Raw genomic sequence first — 14525 nt, 5'->3', positions numbered from 1 at the left:
CAAAACTAAGCAAATGCATAAAGTTACCAAATGTAAAACAGAATCAGACAACATAGAGTCTGACAAAGGTGAATTATCATGCCTAGAACTGCATAGTATAACTGAAGCAGATCACAGGATCATCTGGATCACAATGGATGTGTCCGGTGTAAAACTGAAAATGGAGATGGATACAGGGTCAGCTTTGTCCATAGTCCAGAGGCTGACTACAACAGACTGTTTTCTGAAGTACCATTGAAGAAGACCTCAGTGATGCTAATGACTTACACAAATGAAAAAGTGTCTCCCAAAGGCAAACTGAAAGTAAATATGACGTATGGAGGCTAAACACAATAGTTAGAGCTTTATGTGTTGAAAAATGGAGGGGTAGCACTTTTCGAACGTGAGTAATTGGGAAAAATCCAACTAGATTAGCACTCAATCAAAGCTCTCAGAGTGACAACAACAAGCAATGGCCGCCCAAATAGCAGCACTAATCAGAGACTGTCACAGCTGCTGAATGCTATTGAGAAGGAGTTTGAGAAGGGGATTGGTAAACTCAAAGGCATGGAGGCCAGATTGAACTGGATGAAACTGCAACACCAAGATTCCATAAAGTGCGTTCAGTGCCTTATGCACCATGCCCTAAAGTGGATGCTGAACTTCAGAGCTTGGAGATGTCTGGTATTCTCTCCAAGCTTGAGTAGAGTGATTGGGCCATGCCCATTGTCCCAGTGATAAACAAAGGGAAGGCCGGACATGTTCGCATATGTGGCGATTTCAAGGTCAGCATCAACCCAGTGCTGTGTACAGTGCAGTATCCCCTGCCATGATTAGAAGACACTTTCGCATCTTTGGCAGGTGGGGAGAAGTTTTCAATGATTGAAAACTGAGAGTGGAGATTACAGAGTCAAGCAAGAAGTTGCTTACAATCAACACTGACAAGGGCTGTTCCAGTATAATCGTTTTGTTGTGGTGTCACATCAGCTCCAGCAATTTGCCAAAGAGAAATGGACCAAGTGCTCCAAGATATCCCAGGAACACAATGTTACCTCACTGACATCATCGTGACTGGCAAAAATGATGAAAAGCACATCCACAAACTTGGTAAAATGCTTACCAGGCTGAGTAAGTCTGGTCTGTGTGCAAAGAGAGAGAAATGTGATTCTCAAGAATGAAATTTCATATTGTGGACATGTCATTGACAAGCATGGCTTACATAAGTCACAAGAGAAGATTGAAGCAGTGCTACAGGCACCCAAACTGGAAAATGTGTCACACCTCAGGTCATACTGGAGCCTTGTAACCTACTACCACCGATTTCTCCCAAACATTGCTGCAGTGCTGCACCCATTGAATGCACTTTTACATACAGGAGCAAAGTGGGAATGGTTAGAAAGATGTGAAAAACATTCAAGGAAACAAAGAGACTAATAATGTCCCATGAACTGCTCACCCATTATGACCTATCCCTCTGCCCATCAGATTGGCATGTGATGCATCCCCTTATGGCATTGGAGCTCTTTCATCACACATTAGAAAAGACGGATCTGAACGCCCTACTTCATTTGCTTCAAGATCACTGACGAGCGCAGAATGCGACCACGCACAGATTGATTGAGAGGCCCTTAGTCTAGTATGGGGAATAAAGAAGTTCCACCACTACCTCTACGGATAAGAGTTTACTCCGGTGACAGATCACCAGCTCCTTGTGTCCATTTTCAGTCCCAGGAAGGGAATTCCACTGATGACTGCTACTCAGTTACAAGGTTAAGCACTGTTCGTAGGAGCCCACTCTTATGACATAGAGTTCAAGAATACCAAACAGCAATGCTGATAGCTTGTCACATCTTCCACTACTGGCAACTGAAGAAGAAAAGTGTTCATACTATGACTCAGCAGAGGTGTTCCACACCGCACTGGTGGACCAGTTGTTGGTAACAAATTCCAAACTACAAAGGGAAACAAGAAATGACCCGACATTGTCAAAAGTCTATGAAATCACCATGCAAGGATGGCCAGCTCGTGGTAACCCTATGTTTCCAGAGTTCTCAGCAAGACAGGACCAACTGTCGGTGTGCCTAAGAATGCTGATGTGTGGATCTCGTGTTGCGGTTCCCTCTAAACTGCTCACCAGAGTGTTATAGAATCTGCATGAAGGACACCTGGGTACAGTCAAGAAGAAGAGTCTTGCCTGGAGGTGCGTGTCGTGGGTGGGAATGGATATACAGATAAAAAACTTGGCCAAAAGCTGTGTGGGATGCCAAAAAGTTCAAAACGCATCCCCACAGGCACCATTACACCTCTGGGTGTGGCTGTCATCACCTTGGCAAAGGGTACACATTGACTTTGCTGGGCTGTTGATGAACTTCATGTTTCTGATTGCTGTGGATGCTCATTTGAAGTGGCCAGAGGTTATACCAATGAAGTCAGCTAACTCAGCAAAGACTGTCCACGTTCTGAGGTCTATCTTCATCAGAAATGACTTAGCAGAGCAAATTGTGAGCGACAATAGACCATAATATATGTCAGAAGAATTCCGACTGTTTATGAAGAAAAATGGCATCATTCATTTCAAGTCAGCACCTCACCACCCAGCAATGAATGGGTTTGCTGAAAGGTTTATCCAAACATTCAAGAAGTCCATAAAGCGATGGACAAGGAGGACACTTCTCTACAGTACAAGGTGGCCAACTTCCTTTTTGTGTATTGGAACTCTGTTCATGTGACGGCAAATCAAACACCTACAATGTTGATCATGAGCAGGAGTCTGAGATTTCACATAGACCTCCTGAAACCAGATCTACAGAGGGAAGTGCAGAATAAACAGCTCAGCCAGTTGCCAAGCGAAGCAGCAAGGAGCTTCAAGATTGGGCAGGAAGTCCTAGCGCATGATTACTGAGAAGTCAAGTGGACACCCGGTAGGATAGCTACAAGAACTGGATCACTGGTGTATAGAGTGGATGTTGGAGATCAGACATGGAGACATCATGTGGACCAGATACTGGATGTTCAACTGAAGAACACACCTGAACTGATTACATTCAACAAAATGGACACATTACAGCCACTGGACTTACCTCTCAGTGGTGTTGTCACTGACAGCAATGTGACACTGGAAACTGAGAACATTGGCCTAGACAAGACACCTACCAAATGTGGTACCACTCCACAGCTCCAGAGAGGCAACAAGAATGTTATTGTTGACAAGACACCTGCCAAACCTGATGCCTCTCCACCGATTCAGAGGTGCTATACTGAAAGAAACATGGCGCCACCCAAAAGACTGAACCTTTAGAACTGTGAAGTTAGTTATGGACTGTTATTGTGAAAGCATGTTTATTTGGAATATGGGTTTATGAAAGGTAAATTGAATGTTTTGTATATTTACAGTTTTATGTTGCATTAGTCTAAAGAGGGAGGAAATGTAATGTATGGATCTATTTCTTTTAGAGTAATGACACCCTCCCCCCCAAAACTACATATTGATCTGTTGTCTGTTAATGCACTGTTGTCTACGTATGTGCATTATTCTCTCTCTTGCTGCAATGTGAATACTCCAGTTCAAGCCATCTCCCATGTGTGTGCCTTTATTCAATTGATATGTAGTTGTGCATAGGCACAACACTTCCTATATCAAGTTTCTTGTCATCTATACCAGGACCATTGTAATACACTCTTCTACTTCATAATTTCTTCAGCTCAACCATCTCTTTTTCTTTGTTCCTCTCCTTAGAAAACCCTTCAGCCTTCCCATCAAAAGCAATCCAATCAGACCCACCCTTTACCTGGCCAAAATTATCTTACATTGAATACTTTCTCCTTAAACTCCACTCATTTCATTCTCCTGGATCTTAGATGGGTCTGGCTTTTTGTCAGTGATCTGCTGACTTCTTTCTTCCATTCAGCTTCCAATGTTTACTACAGCTAGTCTGACTACAGAAAGTCCCACATGAGACTTTCACCTGCCCTTGATCTCTCTACCCTCAGTGGCACTTTATTCGGTACTTCCTGTACCTAATAAAGTGACCACTGAGTATAAGTTTGTGGTGCTTCACATCTGTAGTCCAGACACTTCGAAGTTCAACGTGTTGTCCATTCATAGGTGCCTTTCTGCACACCACTGTTGTAATGCATGGTTGTGTCAGTTACTGTTGCCTTCCTGTCAGCTTAAACCATTCTCCTCTGAGCTCTCCATTAATAAGGTGCTTTTATCCACATGTCTGCCGTGCACTGGGCGTTTTTTGCTTTGTTTTTCATACCATTCTCCATAAACGCCAGAGACCGAGTGTATTTCTAAGCAGTTACTGCAACACTTTACATGCCGGCTATAAGATCAGGGTTCAATTCCTGCCGCTGTTTGTAAGGAGTTCATACGTCCTCCCCATGACTGCACGTGTTTCCTCTGAATGTGTTAGTCATTGATGCAAATGACGAATTTCACTGTACATGCATGTTTCAATGTACGTGTGACAAATAAAGCTAAACTATGTATCTGTCTTTCCGATGCTGTTTGCATCAAATCAAATCAGTGTGGATTGCCCTGTATAGCCAGCAAGTGTTGCCACACTTCCAATGCCATCAAAGCGTGCCCATAGCTCAGACTGTGGAAAGAAGCTGGGGCATCTGGACGAGACCCACACGGTCCACAGGCAGAACATACAGACTCCTTACAAACAGCAGCACGAATTGAATCCTGATCGGTGATCACTGGCACTGTAAAGCTAACTGCTAAGCACCAGTGGTAACATTAGTAGCCCTTCTGACATCTTGATTTCAGATGCGAACAGGACGTAGAAAGAGAAAACCTCTCCGTTCATGGTGAGGGTTTTGAAGAGCTACTACCCTTGGGTAGGAGGTACAGGAGCCTTAGGTCCCTCACCACGAGGTTCAGGAACAGTTATTAACCTACAGCCATCAAGCTCCTGAATGAGCGTGGGTAACTCCACTCACCTCAACTCTGTAATGATTCCACAAACTATGGACTCACTTTCAAGGAGTCTATAACTCATGCTCTCAGTATTAATTAATTAATTAATTAATTTTTATTATTTGCACAATTTGCCCTTTTTTGCACATTGGTTGCTTGTCAGTCATTGTTTATGTATTGTTTTCCATAAATTGTGTTGTATTTCTTTATTTTCCTGTAAATCCCTATAGGAAAATAAATCGCGAGGTAGTATATGATGACATATACGTACTTTGATAACAAAATTACTTTGAACTCTGAAACAAATCCTGTCAATCTGTATTTCTGCTTCATCCACATCAGTTAATGCAGTCTCAAATACCATAGCCATCAAAATTATGTGCCTCTCATTATCATGGCCCATGAGATAAACACAAGCCGGGCCTGATCAACCCTGGTTGGTTCGCCTGGGTAACCCTGACGAACCACGTTAACTCAGCCACACCCCAGCAGTGGAGTCATATACAATGCATAATGCTCCTTTTGTTATAGAATAAAATATCCTCTGATTTACCAGGAGAGTACCACAGGAGATCCACTGGCATTTCACATCACTGAACACTTCCAGTACTGCATAAGCTTGACTTTGTGTATGCTTCTGTCTGATGTATGAATCTTGCTTATTTTCTTGCTACCCAGCTTAAATACAACAATATTGCTATTCATGATTAAGTTTTGAATAGTATATTTCTGTGCATTCATAGGAGTTGAATGTTGGAAATATATTCCCATATGTACCTCCTGACAGCAGCACGGTTTATGTTGACTGAGTGGGCCAGATTGTGGCCTTGCTGTTACTGAGAATGCTGCTGAAGGGGAGTTCAAGTTAGCAGCCACATTACTGGAGCAGTGGTCTGTATGTGATAAAAGAGAATTGTGCAGGAGTATCACATTCAAGGGACAGCAAAGCCTTGAGCCTTTACATCAGATTGACCAGAGGTCTCACTTTCAAAATAATCATAATCCACAGTCATCCAGTCTAGTATAGAAACACCAATACCTCTGAATGGAGAACCCTACAAAAAGCAGCGTATAAAGCCCTTCCCGCCACAGAACACATCTACTAGGAGCGTTGTCACAGGAAAGTAGCACCAAGGACCCCCATCATCCAGTCCATGCTCTCTTCTCATGGCTGCCATCAGGAAGGAGGCAGAGGAGCCTTAGGTCTTACACCACCAGGTTCGGGAACGGTTATTACCGTAAAACCATCAGGCTCCTGAACTGGTGTGGATAAATTCACTCACTCCAACACCGAGGTCCCAACTGATTCCACAAACTACAGACTCATTTTCAGGGGATCTACAACACCTGCTCTCAATATTATTTATTTATCTATTATTATTATTTAGTTTTTTTCTTTTGTACTTGAACAATTTGTTGCACATTGGTTTTTTGTTCGCTTTTGTATGTAGTTTTTATTGACTCTATTGGGTTTCTTTGTACTTACCATGATTGCCCGCAAGAAAATGAATCTCAGGGTGACATGTATGTATTTAGGTAATAAATTTACTCTGAGCTTTGAGCTTTGAAATCTTATGGGGCACTGCTAAGCTCCGCTCTGGCTTTCTCTTTTGAATTCATGTCAGTTGCAGCTCAGTAATAGTTTCCATAGTTGTTAAAATATTTCTGTTCCATTTTTATTCCACATGTTTCCAGAATTTTCATAGGCCTTTCTATACTTTGAAATTCAATTGCTTTTATACCATTTACAGTCGTACTTTATCACACTAATACCTCCATTTCCCGTATTAATCGGACATAACTTGTCTGTGTTCACTTAGGGTTGAGATCGCTGATTCAGCCTAGAGCCTCTACTCAAATTTAGTGCACTTGGGAGTCACTGCCAATCAGTGAGAGTTAAGCCAGAATGCTTGGCTATGAAAGAGCAGTATTCTAATGCATTAGTTTGTTCAGTTCAATCACTTATCCACTACTTCATCATCATCAACTTAAGAAGAAATACCACTTATCAGAAAATTACCTCCCAAATCACAGAAATACAAACTGTAGTGTTACTTTGGCTTCATCTCAGGTAAACTGGTTGCGTTGACCAGTCTGTTAAATGCAGAGAGTGCTATTTTGATTACTTTCTGTCTGAACAATATTAAATCACCTTTCTGACATTGGTTTCCTCTTTGTTCCAGCATGTCTGGGCAAATTTTAGGAGTAAAAGAGTGCAAGTTTTAGTTTTCCTGCTGATTGTGCCATCAGATTCATTCAAATTTCTGCATTAAAAATGATACATTTATTGCCATTAGACCCAAAAAATTATCTGAACACTGAATTCTCCATCTTCATGGTTTCCCATTATCATGCTTATGTCACTTTTTCATTCTGTTGTTCTAAGATGCTTTGCTCGTGGTCATGCTCTTTGTCTTTACAGTCATCTCACCTGGCTTCATCTGCCCTTTTTCTCCCTTGTCAGCTTCCATCCATTCCTCACCTGCATCTGTCTCCCAATTCCACTCCTACCCTTTTCCCTCACCGGCCCTTTATCCATAAAAACTCCTTGGCCTACCTATCACCTACAGAGACCGCCCTCCCCCCATCCCAACGTCTCACCTCTCACCCTTTCCTTTTTAATGGTTTTCTTCCCTCCCACTCTTAGCCACAAATCAGGGTCCTCAGCTGAAACGTTGACAACTACTTTCTTGTACGTCCTTATCAACACACAGAATGCTGGAAGAAATCGACAGTCAGGCAGCATCTATTGAGGGAGAATAAACAGTCGATACTTTAGGTCGAGATGCTACATCAGGACTCGAAGGTTTTTGGACCAAAGTGTCAACTGTTTATTCCCCTCCATAGATGCTGCCTGACCTACTGCGTTCCTCCAGCAATTTGTGTGTGTTGCTCCGGAATTCCAGCATCTGCAGAATTTCTTGTGTCTATATCTGTCCTTATCTGCTGCTGTGTCTTAGCCTATCCCCTTGTGGTTTGACCTAGCTGAGAGAGACAGGGTTTTGGGGAGGAGGAAGGGTGGTTTGGGGCGGGTGGGGTGTTGTTTCTAAAGGATGGATTTGTGTGAGGAAGGAGAATTTTGAGAAATAGGTTTATACAATGGGCTTTGTGAATGGTGGGAATGGGATCTCTGGGGCATTTGCTGTGGGACTACTGAAGCACAAGGCACTTCTGTCATATTTTGAAACTTTGCCAATTCAGCTAAAGCAGTAATTCTGTCCACAGCAGAGAAAGCAAATATTGATTCAGTAGTCAGTTTAACTAGGTACCTCCTGTACCTAACATAGTGGCCACTGAGTGTATGTTTGTGGTCTTCTGCTGCTGTAGCCCATCCACTTCAAGGTTTGGTGTGTTGTTCATTCAGAGATGCTCTTTTGCTCACCACTGTTGTAACACGTGGTTATTTGAGTTACTGTTGCCTTCCTGTCAGCTTGAACCATTCTGGCCATTCTCTTTTGACCTCTCTGATTAACACAATGTATTTTCTCCCAGAACTACCACTCATTGGATCTTTTTTTTGTTTTTCGCAACATTCTCTGTAGGCTCTAGACGTGAAGATCTACGTGAAGATCCCAGGAGATCAGCAGTTTCTGAGATACTCAAGCCGCACTATCTGGCATCAACAACCACTTCACAATCAAAGTCATTTAAAATACATTTCTTCCCTATTCTGATGTTTGATCTGAACAATGACTGAACCTCTTGACTATGTTTGCATGCTTTTGTGCATTGAGTCGATGCCACCTGATTGACTGATTAGATATTTTCATTTATGAGCAACTGTACAGGTGTACCTAATAAAGTGGCCACTGAGTGTACAGCCCAATTTTAAACACAAATGATTCTGCAGATGCTGGAAGTTCAGAGCAATACACACAAGATGCTGGAAGAACTCAACAGATCAGTCAGCATCAATGGAGCAGAATAAACAGTAGACATTTCAGGCCGAGACCCTTCATCAGGACAGGAAAGGAAGGGGGAAGAAGCCAGAATAAAAAGATGAGGTGCAGGGGAAGGACAGCAAGTTGGCAGGTGATTGGTGAAACCTGGTGAGAGGGGAGATGGGTGGGTGGGAGAAAGACATAAAATAAGAAGCTGGAAGGTGATAGGTGAAATAGGTAAAGGGCTGAAGAAGAAGGAATCTGATAGGAGATGATAGTGGAACATGGGAGAAAGAGGATGAGGGGCATGAGCAGAAATGATGGGCAGCAAGGCCCAATTTATCTTAGTTGACTCTTTGAGAGATTCAATTAGACCTATTACTTCACTATTGTGCATAAGCCTGCAATGTTTTACTTTTATTATTAGAGTGTATTCAACTCCTTCTTGAAAGTTAGCCCTCATTTTTTTCATTCATCATCCTTTTGCTTGTTGCATATTTTTAAGGTGAGGAATAATCTGCTGGAATGAACTTGGGCTAATTCTAGATTTTCTTGCATTCGTACAAATTACTGGATGTTAGTTCAGACGTGCAGATCAGCACACTGTACACATTTACTTACGTGAGAACATAATTGACGCTGACAATGCAGTGGGGTCTTGAGGAACGGCTATTGTGCACAATGGTGGCGTAGCTCTGAACCCACACCCATCCTCCATGTTTGGACAGCAGCCTGTAGTACTTCGTTGTGACTTGCCCTTTGACCAGCACTTCCAAATTAATTCAGAAAGAACATTTACTTCATTTTATTTAACAACTTTTATCACTTCAAATCATTAAAACTTTGCAGACTTCACTAATGCTGCATTACATTTGGGTGGCGGGGTTGAGATATGTCTCGACCAAAGGAAATGTAATTAGCTCCTTCCCTCTGCTAGTCAGCAGGACACGCTTGGGCAAGGTGTCACACCAGTTTAGCCCCCGAATCAGGGGCACCAAGAAGCCACAGGAGCAGCTGGTGGATGGTGGAGTGAGCAGCTGGCGGATGGTGGAGTGAGCAGCTGGCGTATATCACAAATCCTGGTTATACGACCACTGACGCCAGAGTACTGATAATGGTTGGGGTCACCCGTCTTGTAAAGACACTGCCCGGAAGAAGGCAATGGCTAACCATTTCTGTAGAAAAATTTGCCAACAACAATCATGGTCACGCAAAGACTATGATCGCCTACATCATACGACATGGCACATAACAAAAAAATAAACCTTTAGAAAATGCAATGGGGAAAGTTACACACTCTAAATGCTGGAGGAACTCGACAGGTCAGATGGCTTCTATGGCAAGGAATAAAGAGTCGATGTTTCAGGCTGAGATCCTTCATCAGGACTAGCTGGTGTTGTTTCACGCATTAAACTGGAAACTGTAGTCAATAGAATGAGGGGTAATTATTATTGTCTGCCTATTTCAACAAGCATTAGAGTCATAGGATCATACAGCGTGAGAAAGGTCTTTTGACCCACTGATTTCATTCTGGTCATCGGGTGCCGAAAAACACTAAATCCAATTTCCTTCATTTATGTGTTCAGGAGCACTGAATGTCTGCACGTAGTTAGGGATCTGGTTGTTCTTGACCTAAAGTGATCAGCCCATTGACTAGGGCTGCATGGTAGCATAGTGGTTAGCGCATCACTATTCCAGCACCAGTCAGTGACCTGGCTTCAATTCCTGCCTCTGTCTGTTTGTACATCCTCCCCATAACCTTGTGGGTTTCCTCAAACATTCCAAAGACATGCGGGTTAATTCAGTAAGTTGTGGGCATCCTGTGTCAGCGCTGGAAGTATGGTGACGCTTATGGACTACCTCCAGCACATTTTCGGACTGTGTTTGTCACTGACACCAAATAACGCTTTACCTGTATGTTTTGATGTTTTGCTGTATGTGTGACAAAAGCTAATCTTTAATCTTTAGGAGAGAGTGGGTGCAGCCGGGCACTGGTATTCACCTGCATATCAGGGCCAATAACCAAAGTGACATTCTCCCATTATAAGGATATCAATTATTTTAGGGTACTGTTCCTCCTCCTAAAAGTTTAGTTACTTTTATTACTTCTCTAATAGCTCTTTTCAAATCTCCAGCTTGTGGAATTCCTTAACTCACTGGACAGGATTATGCCCCATTTAGCTGTGGTTTAGCCACTGAAATGGAAGTTTTGGATCTCCACATGTGGTGAAATTGAGCCATCGTGTTATACAGTACGGAAATCATCCCTTCGGCCCACTGAGTTGACGCTCACCATCGAGCACCCAGCTACATTACTCCTACGCTGATCCCCATTTACTCTCCTCACGTTCTGTTCAACTCCTCCTAGATACAAACACTCACCGACTCACTAGCACAAACTACAATAGCCTGTTACCCTACCAACCCACACATCGTTCAGTAATAGGAGGAAATGGCGGACGCAAGCAAACACCCACAAGTTCATGAGAATGCGCTACACTGACAGCACAGGGTTTGAACCCAGGTTGCTAGACCTGTGTGGCAGCAGCTCTATGAGCTATACCATTATACTGCCCTAACTTCCCCTCCCCCCAATCATTGAAGTTAGTGACTGATTAAGGTTTACATTTTGCCACTCCAGGGATGTCCAGTGACAGGGTTTGGTCTAGTCTGAATGTTCAGACCTAACATTAGACTCAAGACCTTCTTGGTTTCAATGGGGTTTACAGGATACATAATCAGGGAGCAATGGTCAGGGTGGTTAATTTTTATATTTTTATTATTTCCAACAGTTTCTCTGCACTTTGATTGGTTGGTAACTGGTTGATGATTGTCTCATGTACTTTGTAACAGACACAGCATGTTGAAGGAACTCAGCAGGTCAGGCAGCATTTATAGAATGCAATGAATAGTCACTGTTTCGAGTTGACTCCAGTCCTGATGAAGGGTCTTGGCCCAAAACGTCGACTCTTTATTTCTTTCCATAGTTACTGCCTGATCTGCTGAGTTCCTCCAGTATTTTGTGTGCGCTACTCTGGATTTCCAGCATCTGCAGAATCTCTTGTGTTCAGATAGAATACAGTGATGGGAAATGTATGATAATGCATTTTGGTGAAAGGAACATTAGTGCAGACTGTTATCTAAATGTAGAGAAGGTTCAAACATCAGTGGAGTCCTCGTGCAAGGCTCCCAGAAGGTTAATTTACAGATTGAGTCTGTGGTAAAGAAGGCAAATGCAATGTTGGTATTTATTTCAAGGGGAATAAAATATAAAAGCAAGGAGATAATGCCGAAGCTTTTTAAGACACTGGTCAGGCCGCACTTGGAGTATTGTTGACGTTTTTAGGACCCATATCTCAGAAAGGATGTGTTGTCATGGCAGTAAGTCCAAAGGAGGTTCATGAGGAATTTTTGGCAGCTTTGGGCCTGTACTCACTGAAGTCTACAAGAATGCAAGGGGAATCTCATTGAAACCTACCAAATGTTGAAAGGACTAGATAGGGTAGATGTGGAGAGGATGTTTCTTATGGTGGGATTATCCAGAACTACAGGGCACAGCCTCAAAATTGAGGGGTGATCCTTTAGAACAGAGGTAAGGAGGAATTTTTCTAGCCAGAGAGTAGTAAATCTCTGGAATGTTCTGCCACAGACTGCGGTGGAGGCCAAGTCCGTGCATGTATTTAAGGCGGAAGTTGATCATTCCCTGATAGGACATGGGAAGAAGGCAGGTGTGTGGGGTTGAGTGGGATCTGGGATCAGCCATGATAGAATGGCGGAGCAGACTTGATGGTCTGAATAGCCTAATTCTTCTCTTATGTCTTATGGTCTTCCTATGTTCTTTATTTTGTATGTCATCCGTACAGATGATTTCATCGCACGTGTTTATTGAGGCAGTACAAGGAGTATAAACCTTAATTACTTGGTTTGGCTTGATGAAATGCTGTTGAATGTCAAGAGCTGTTAAACTCAAATACATCTTTTGACAGAAGGCAAAGTTCTGCTAGCACATCCATCTCATCCTGCACCCCACCTCACTCAGACTGACCACGTCCATTAGTTAAAATAAAGTCTGACAAGCTCTCAGCACATCAGACAGCATCTCTAGAAAGGGAAACTGTGTGAGTGTAAAGATCCAGTGACCCATTTCGGATGAAGTGTCTTCAGACTTTGTGTTTCATTCCACAGATGCTGCCTGACCAACAGCAGTTTTGTTCTTATTTCCGATTTCCAACATCAGATGTTTTTGATGTTTGGAAGTTAAAACCATGTCATGCTTATTCCAACAACTGATCATTTGAAAGTATAGACCTATATGTTATAAACTAAGAGGAACACAATGGATTAAAATCAGCTAGCAAGGTGTTAATGTTATCTATGTATAATAATTGACCTGTGCAAATTGTTCTGGAATGGGTATAATTTCAAATGAAAGGCTGGTTACTCACAGAGGTGATGGGCATATCTTAAGTGGAAAACGTCACATCCATGCACATGATGGTACAACGTCTTCTCTATCAGGTCCTGGGGCTCGAATCCAGTTAACTCTGCAACTCTGCACAGAGTAGAAAAAAATTGTAAGTTGATTGAAATGACATATGGAGCAATCAGTTGAGATAAAACATTGTCCATGGGAGCCTGGACTTTATACACTGGGAAGTACAGTTTAAAAAGTGGGAAGGTAATATTAGCCAAAGCAGACCAGTGGTTAGAAAGTTGTATCCACTTTTGGGTGTTCTGATTTAGTAGTCCGCCTGGAGTCTAGCAGCAGCAGACAGGATGGCCAAGAGAGTGTGTTGTTACATTGTTTTGGAGTGTTTTATAAGTGTTCTCTTTAATTTGCAATTCCCCTTATATCAATCACTATCTCTGATGAATTGCCACCCAGGAGCTAAACCAGAATAACTCAGTAAACTAGAGTCATGGAGCACTACAGCACAGAAACAGGCCTTTTGGCCCATCTAGTCCATGCCAAATATTTAATCTGCCTGTCCCCATCGACCTGCGTGTTCTTGATGTTTCCCCACAAAATGCATCCTCGTAAGTAAAAGGAATGAGATGGTGACATGCTTAAGCCTTAGACCAGGGTTTTCCAACCTGGGTTTCACAGACACCTTGGTTAATAGTAAGGGTCCATGGCTTAAAAAAGGCTGGGAGCCCCTGCCTTAGACATACTGCCCTTAGAATTTTAACCAATAAAGAATTTAAATCGTCCTAACTCTTACTTGCCTTTATCAGATTAAGGTTCTTACCTTGAGTCTAAGAATATGAGCTTGAGGTCTAGACTGGCTCTGAACATGAACATGTTGCTATGAAGTTTGATTTCAGTGATGGCGCTGGGCGGCAGTGAGTGTCCCACAGCCACCAGTCCCACAATCTGGTAACAGCCATCATAGAGAGATACGTCAAACACATACTGGCGGATTTTCAAATACCCACTGCAGTGGATCACCTACAGAGGAGGAAGATGAGATGCTGAACTATGCAGAGTGCAACTATCTAAATGTACAGAAAAATTAAATTTTAAAATCGATCCATTTCTTTCAAAAATCTCAGAGTAGAAACTTCGTTAAATAATGCTAAGCAGTCAAGTTCTGTTTATATTAATGCCTGACAATATTTTCAGTACAGGGATTTTCTAAAGGAGGGCAAGTCAAAGTTCAAAGTAACGAAATATGCATATGCTACCAAATAATACCCTGAGATTTATTTTACTGCAGGCATTGGTACAAATAAAT

The 14525-nt window shown here is 42.4% G+C and overlaps 1 protein-coding gene across 1 annotated transcript in view; it reads right to left on the bottom strand.

Moving 5' to 3' along the window:
* sim2 (SIM bHLH transcription factor 2) overlaps window positions 1-14525 on the bottom strand; it is a 92201-nt gene that overhangs the window by 17865 nt on the left and 59811 nt on the right. Inside the window, exons 6-8 of the mRNA XM_063049791.1 lie at window positions 14040-14239; window positions 13236-13342; window positions 9412-9559 (exon numbers count right to left, since the gene is read on the bottom strand). Coding sequence (XP_062905861.1) covers window positions 9412-9559; window positions 13236-13342; window positions 14040-14239 — 455 coding nt within the window. The remainder of the gene's footprint in view (window positions 1-9411; window positions 9560-13235; window positions 13343-14039; window positions 14240-14525) is intronic.

Source organism: Mobula hypostoma, chromosome 6 (assembly GCF_963921235.1).
Source record: "Mobula hypostoma chromosome 6, sMobHyp1.1, whole genome shotgun sequence".
Classification (NCBI taxonomy): domain Eukaryota; kingdom Metazoa; phylum Chordata; class Chondrichthyes; order Myliobatiformes; family Myliobatidae; genus Mobula; species Mobula hypostoma.
The sequence above is the reverse complement of the archived record's forward strand: the minus strand, read 5'-3'. Positions and strand labels throughout refer to the sequence as shown.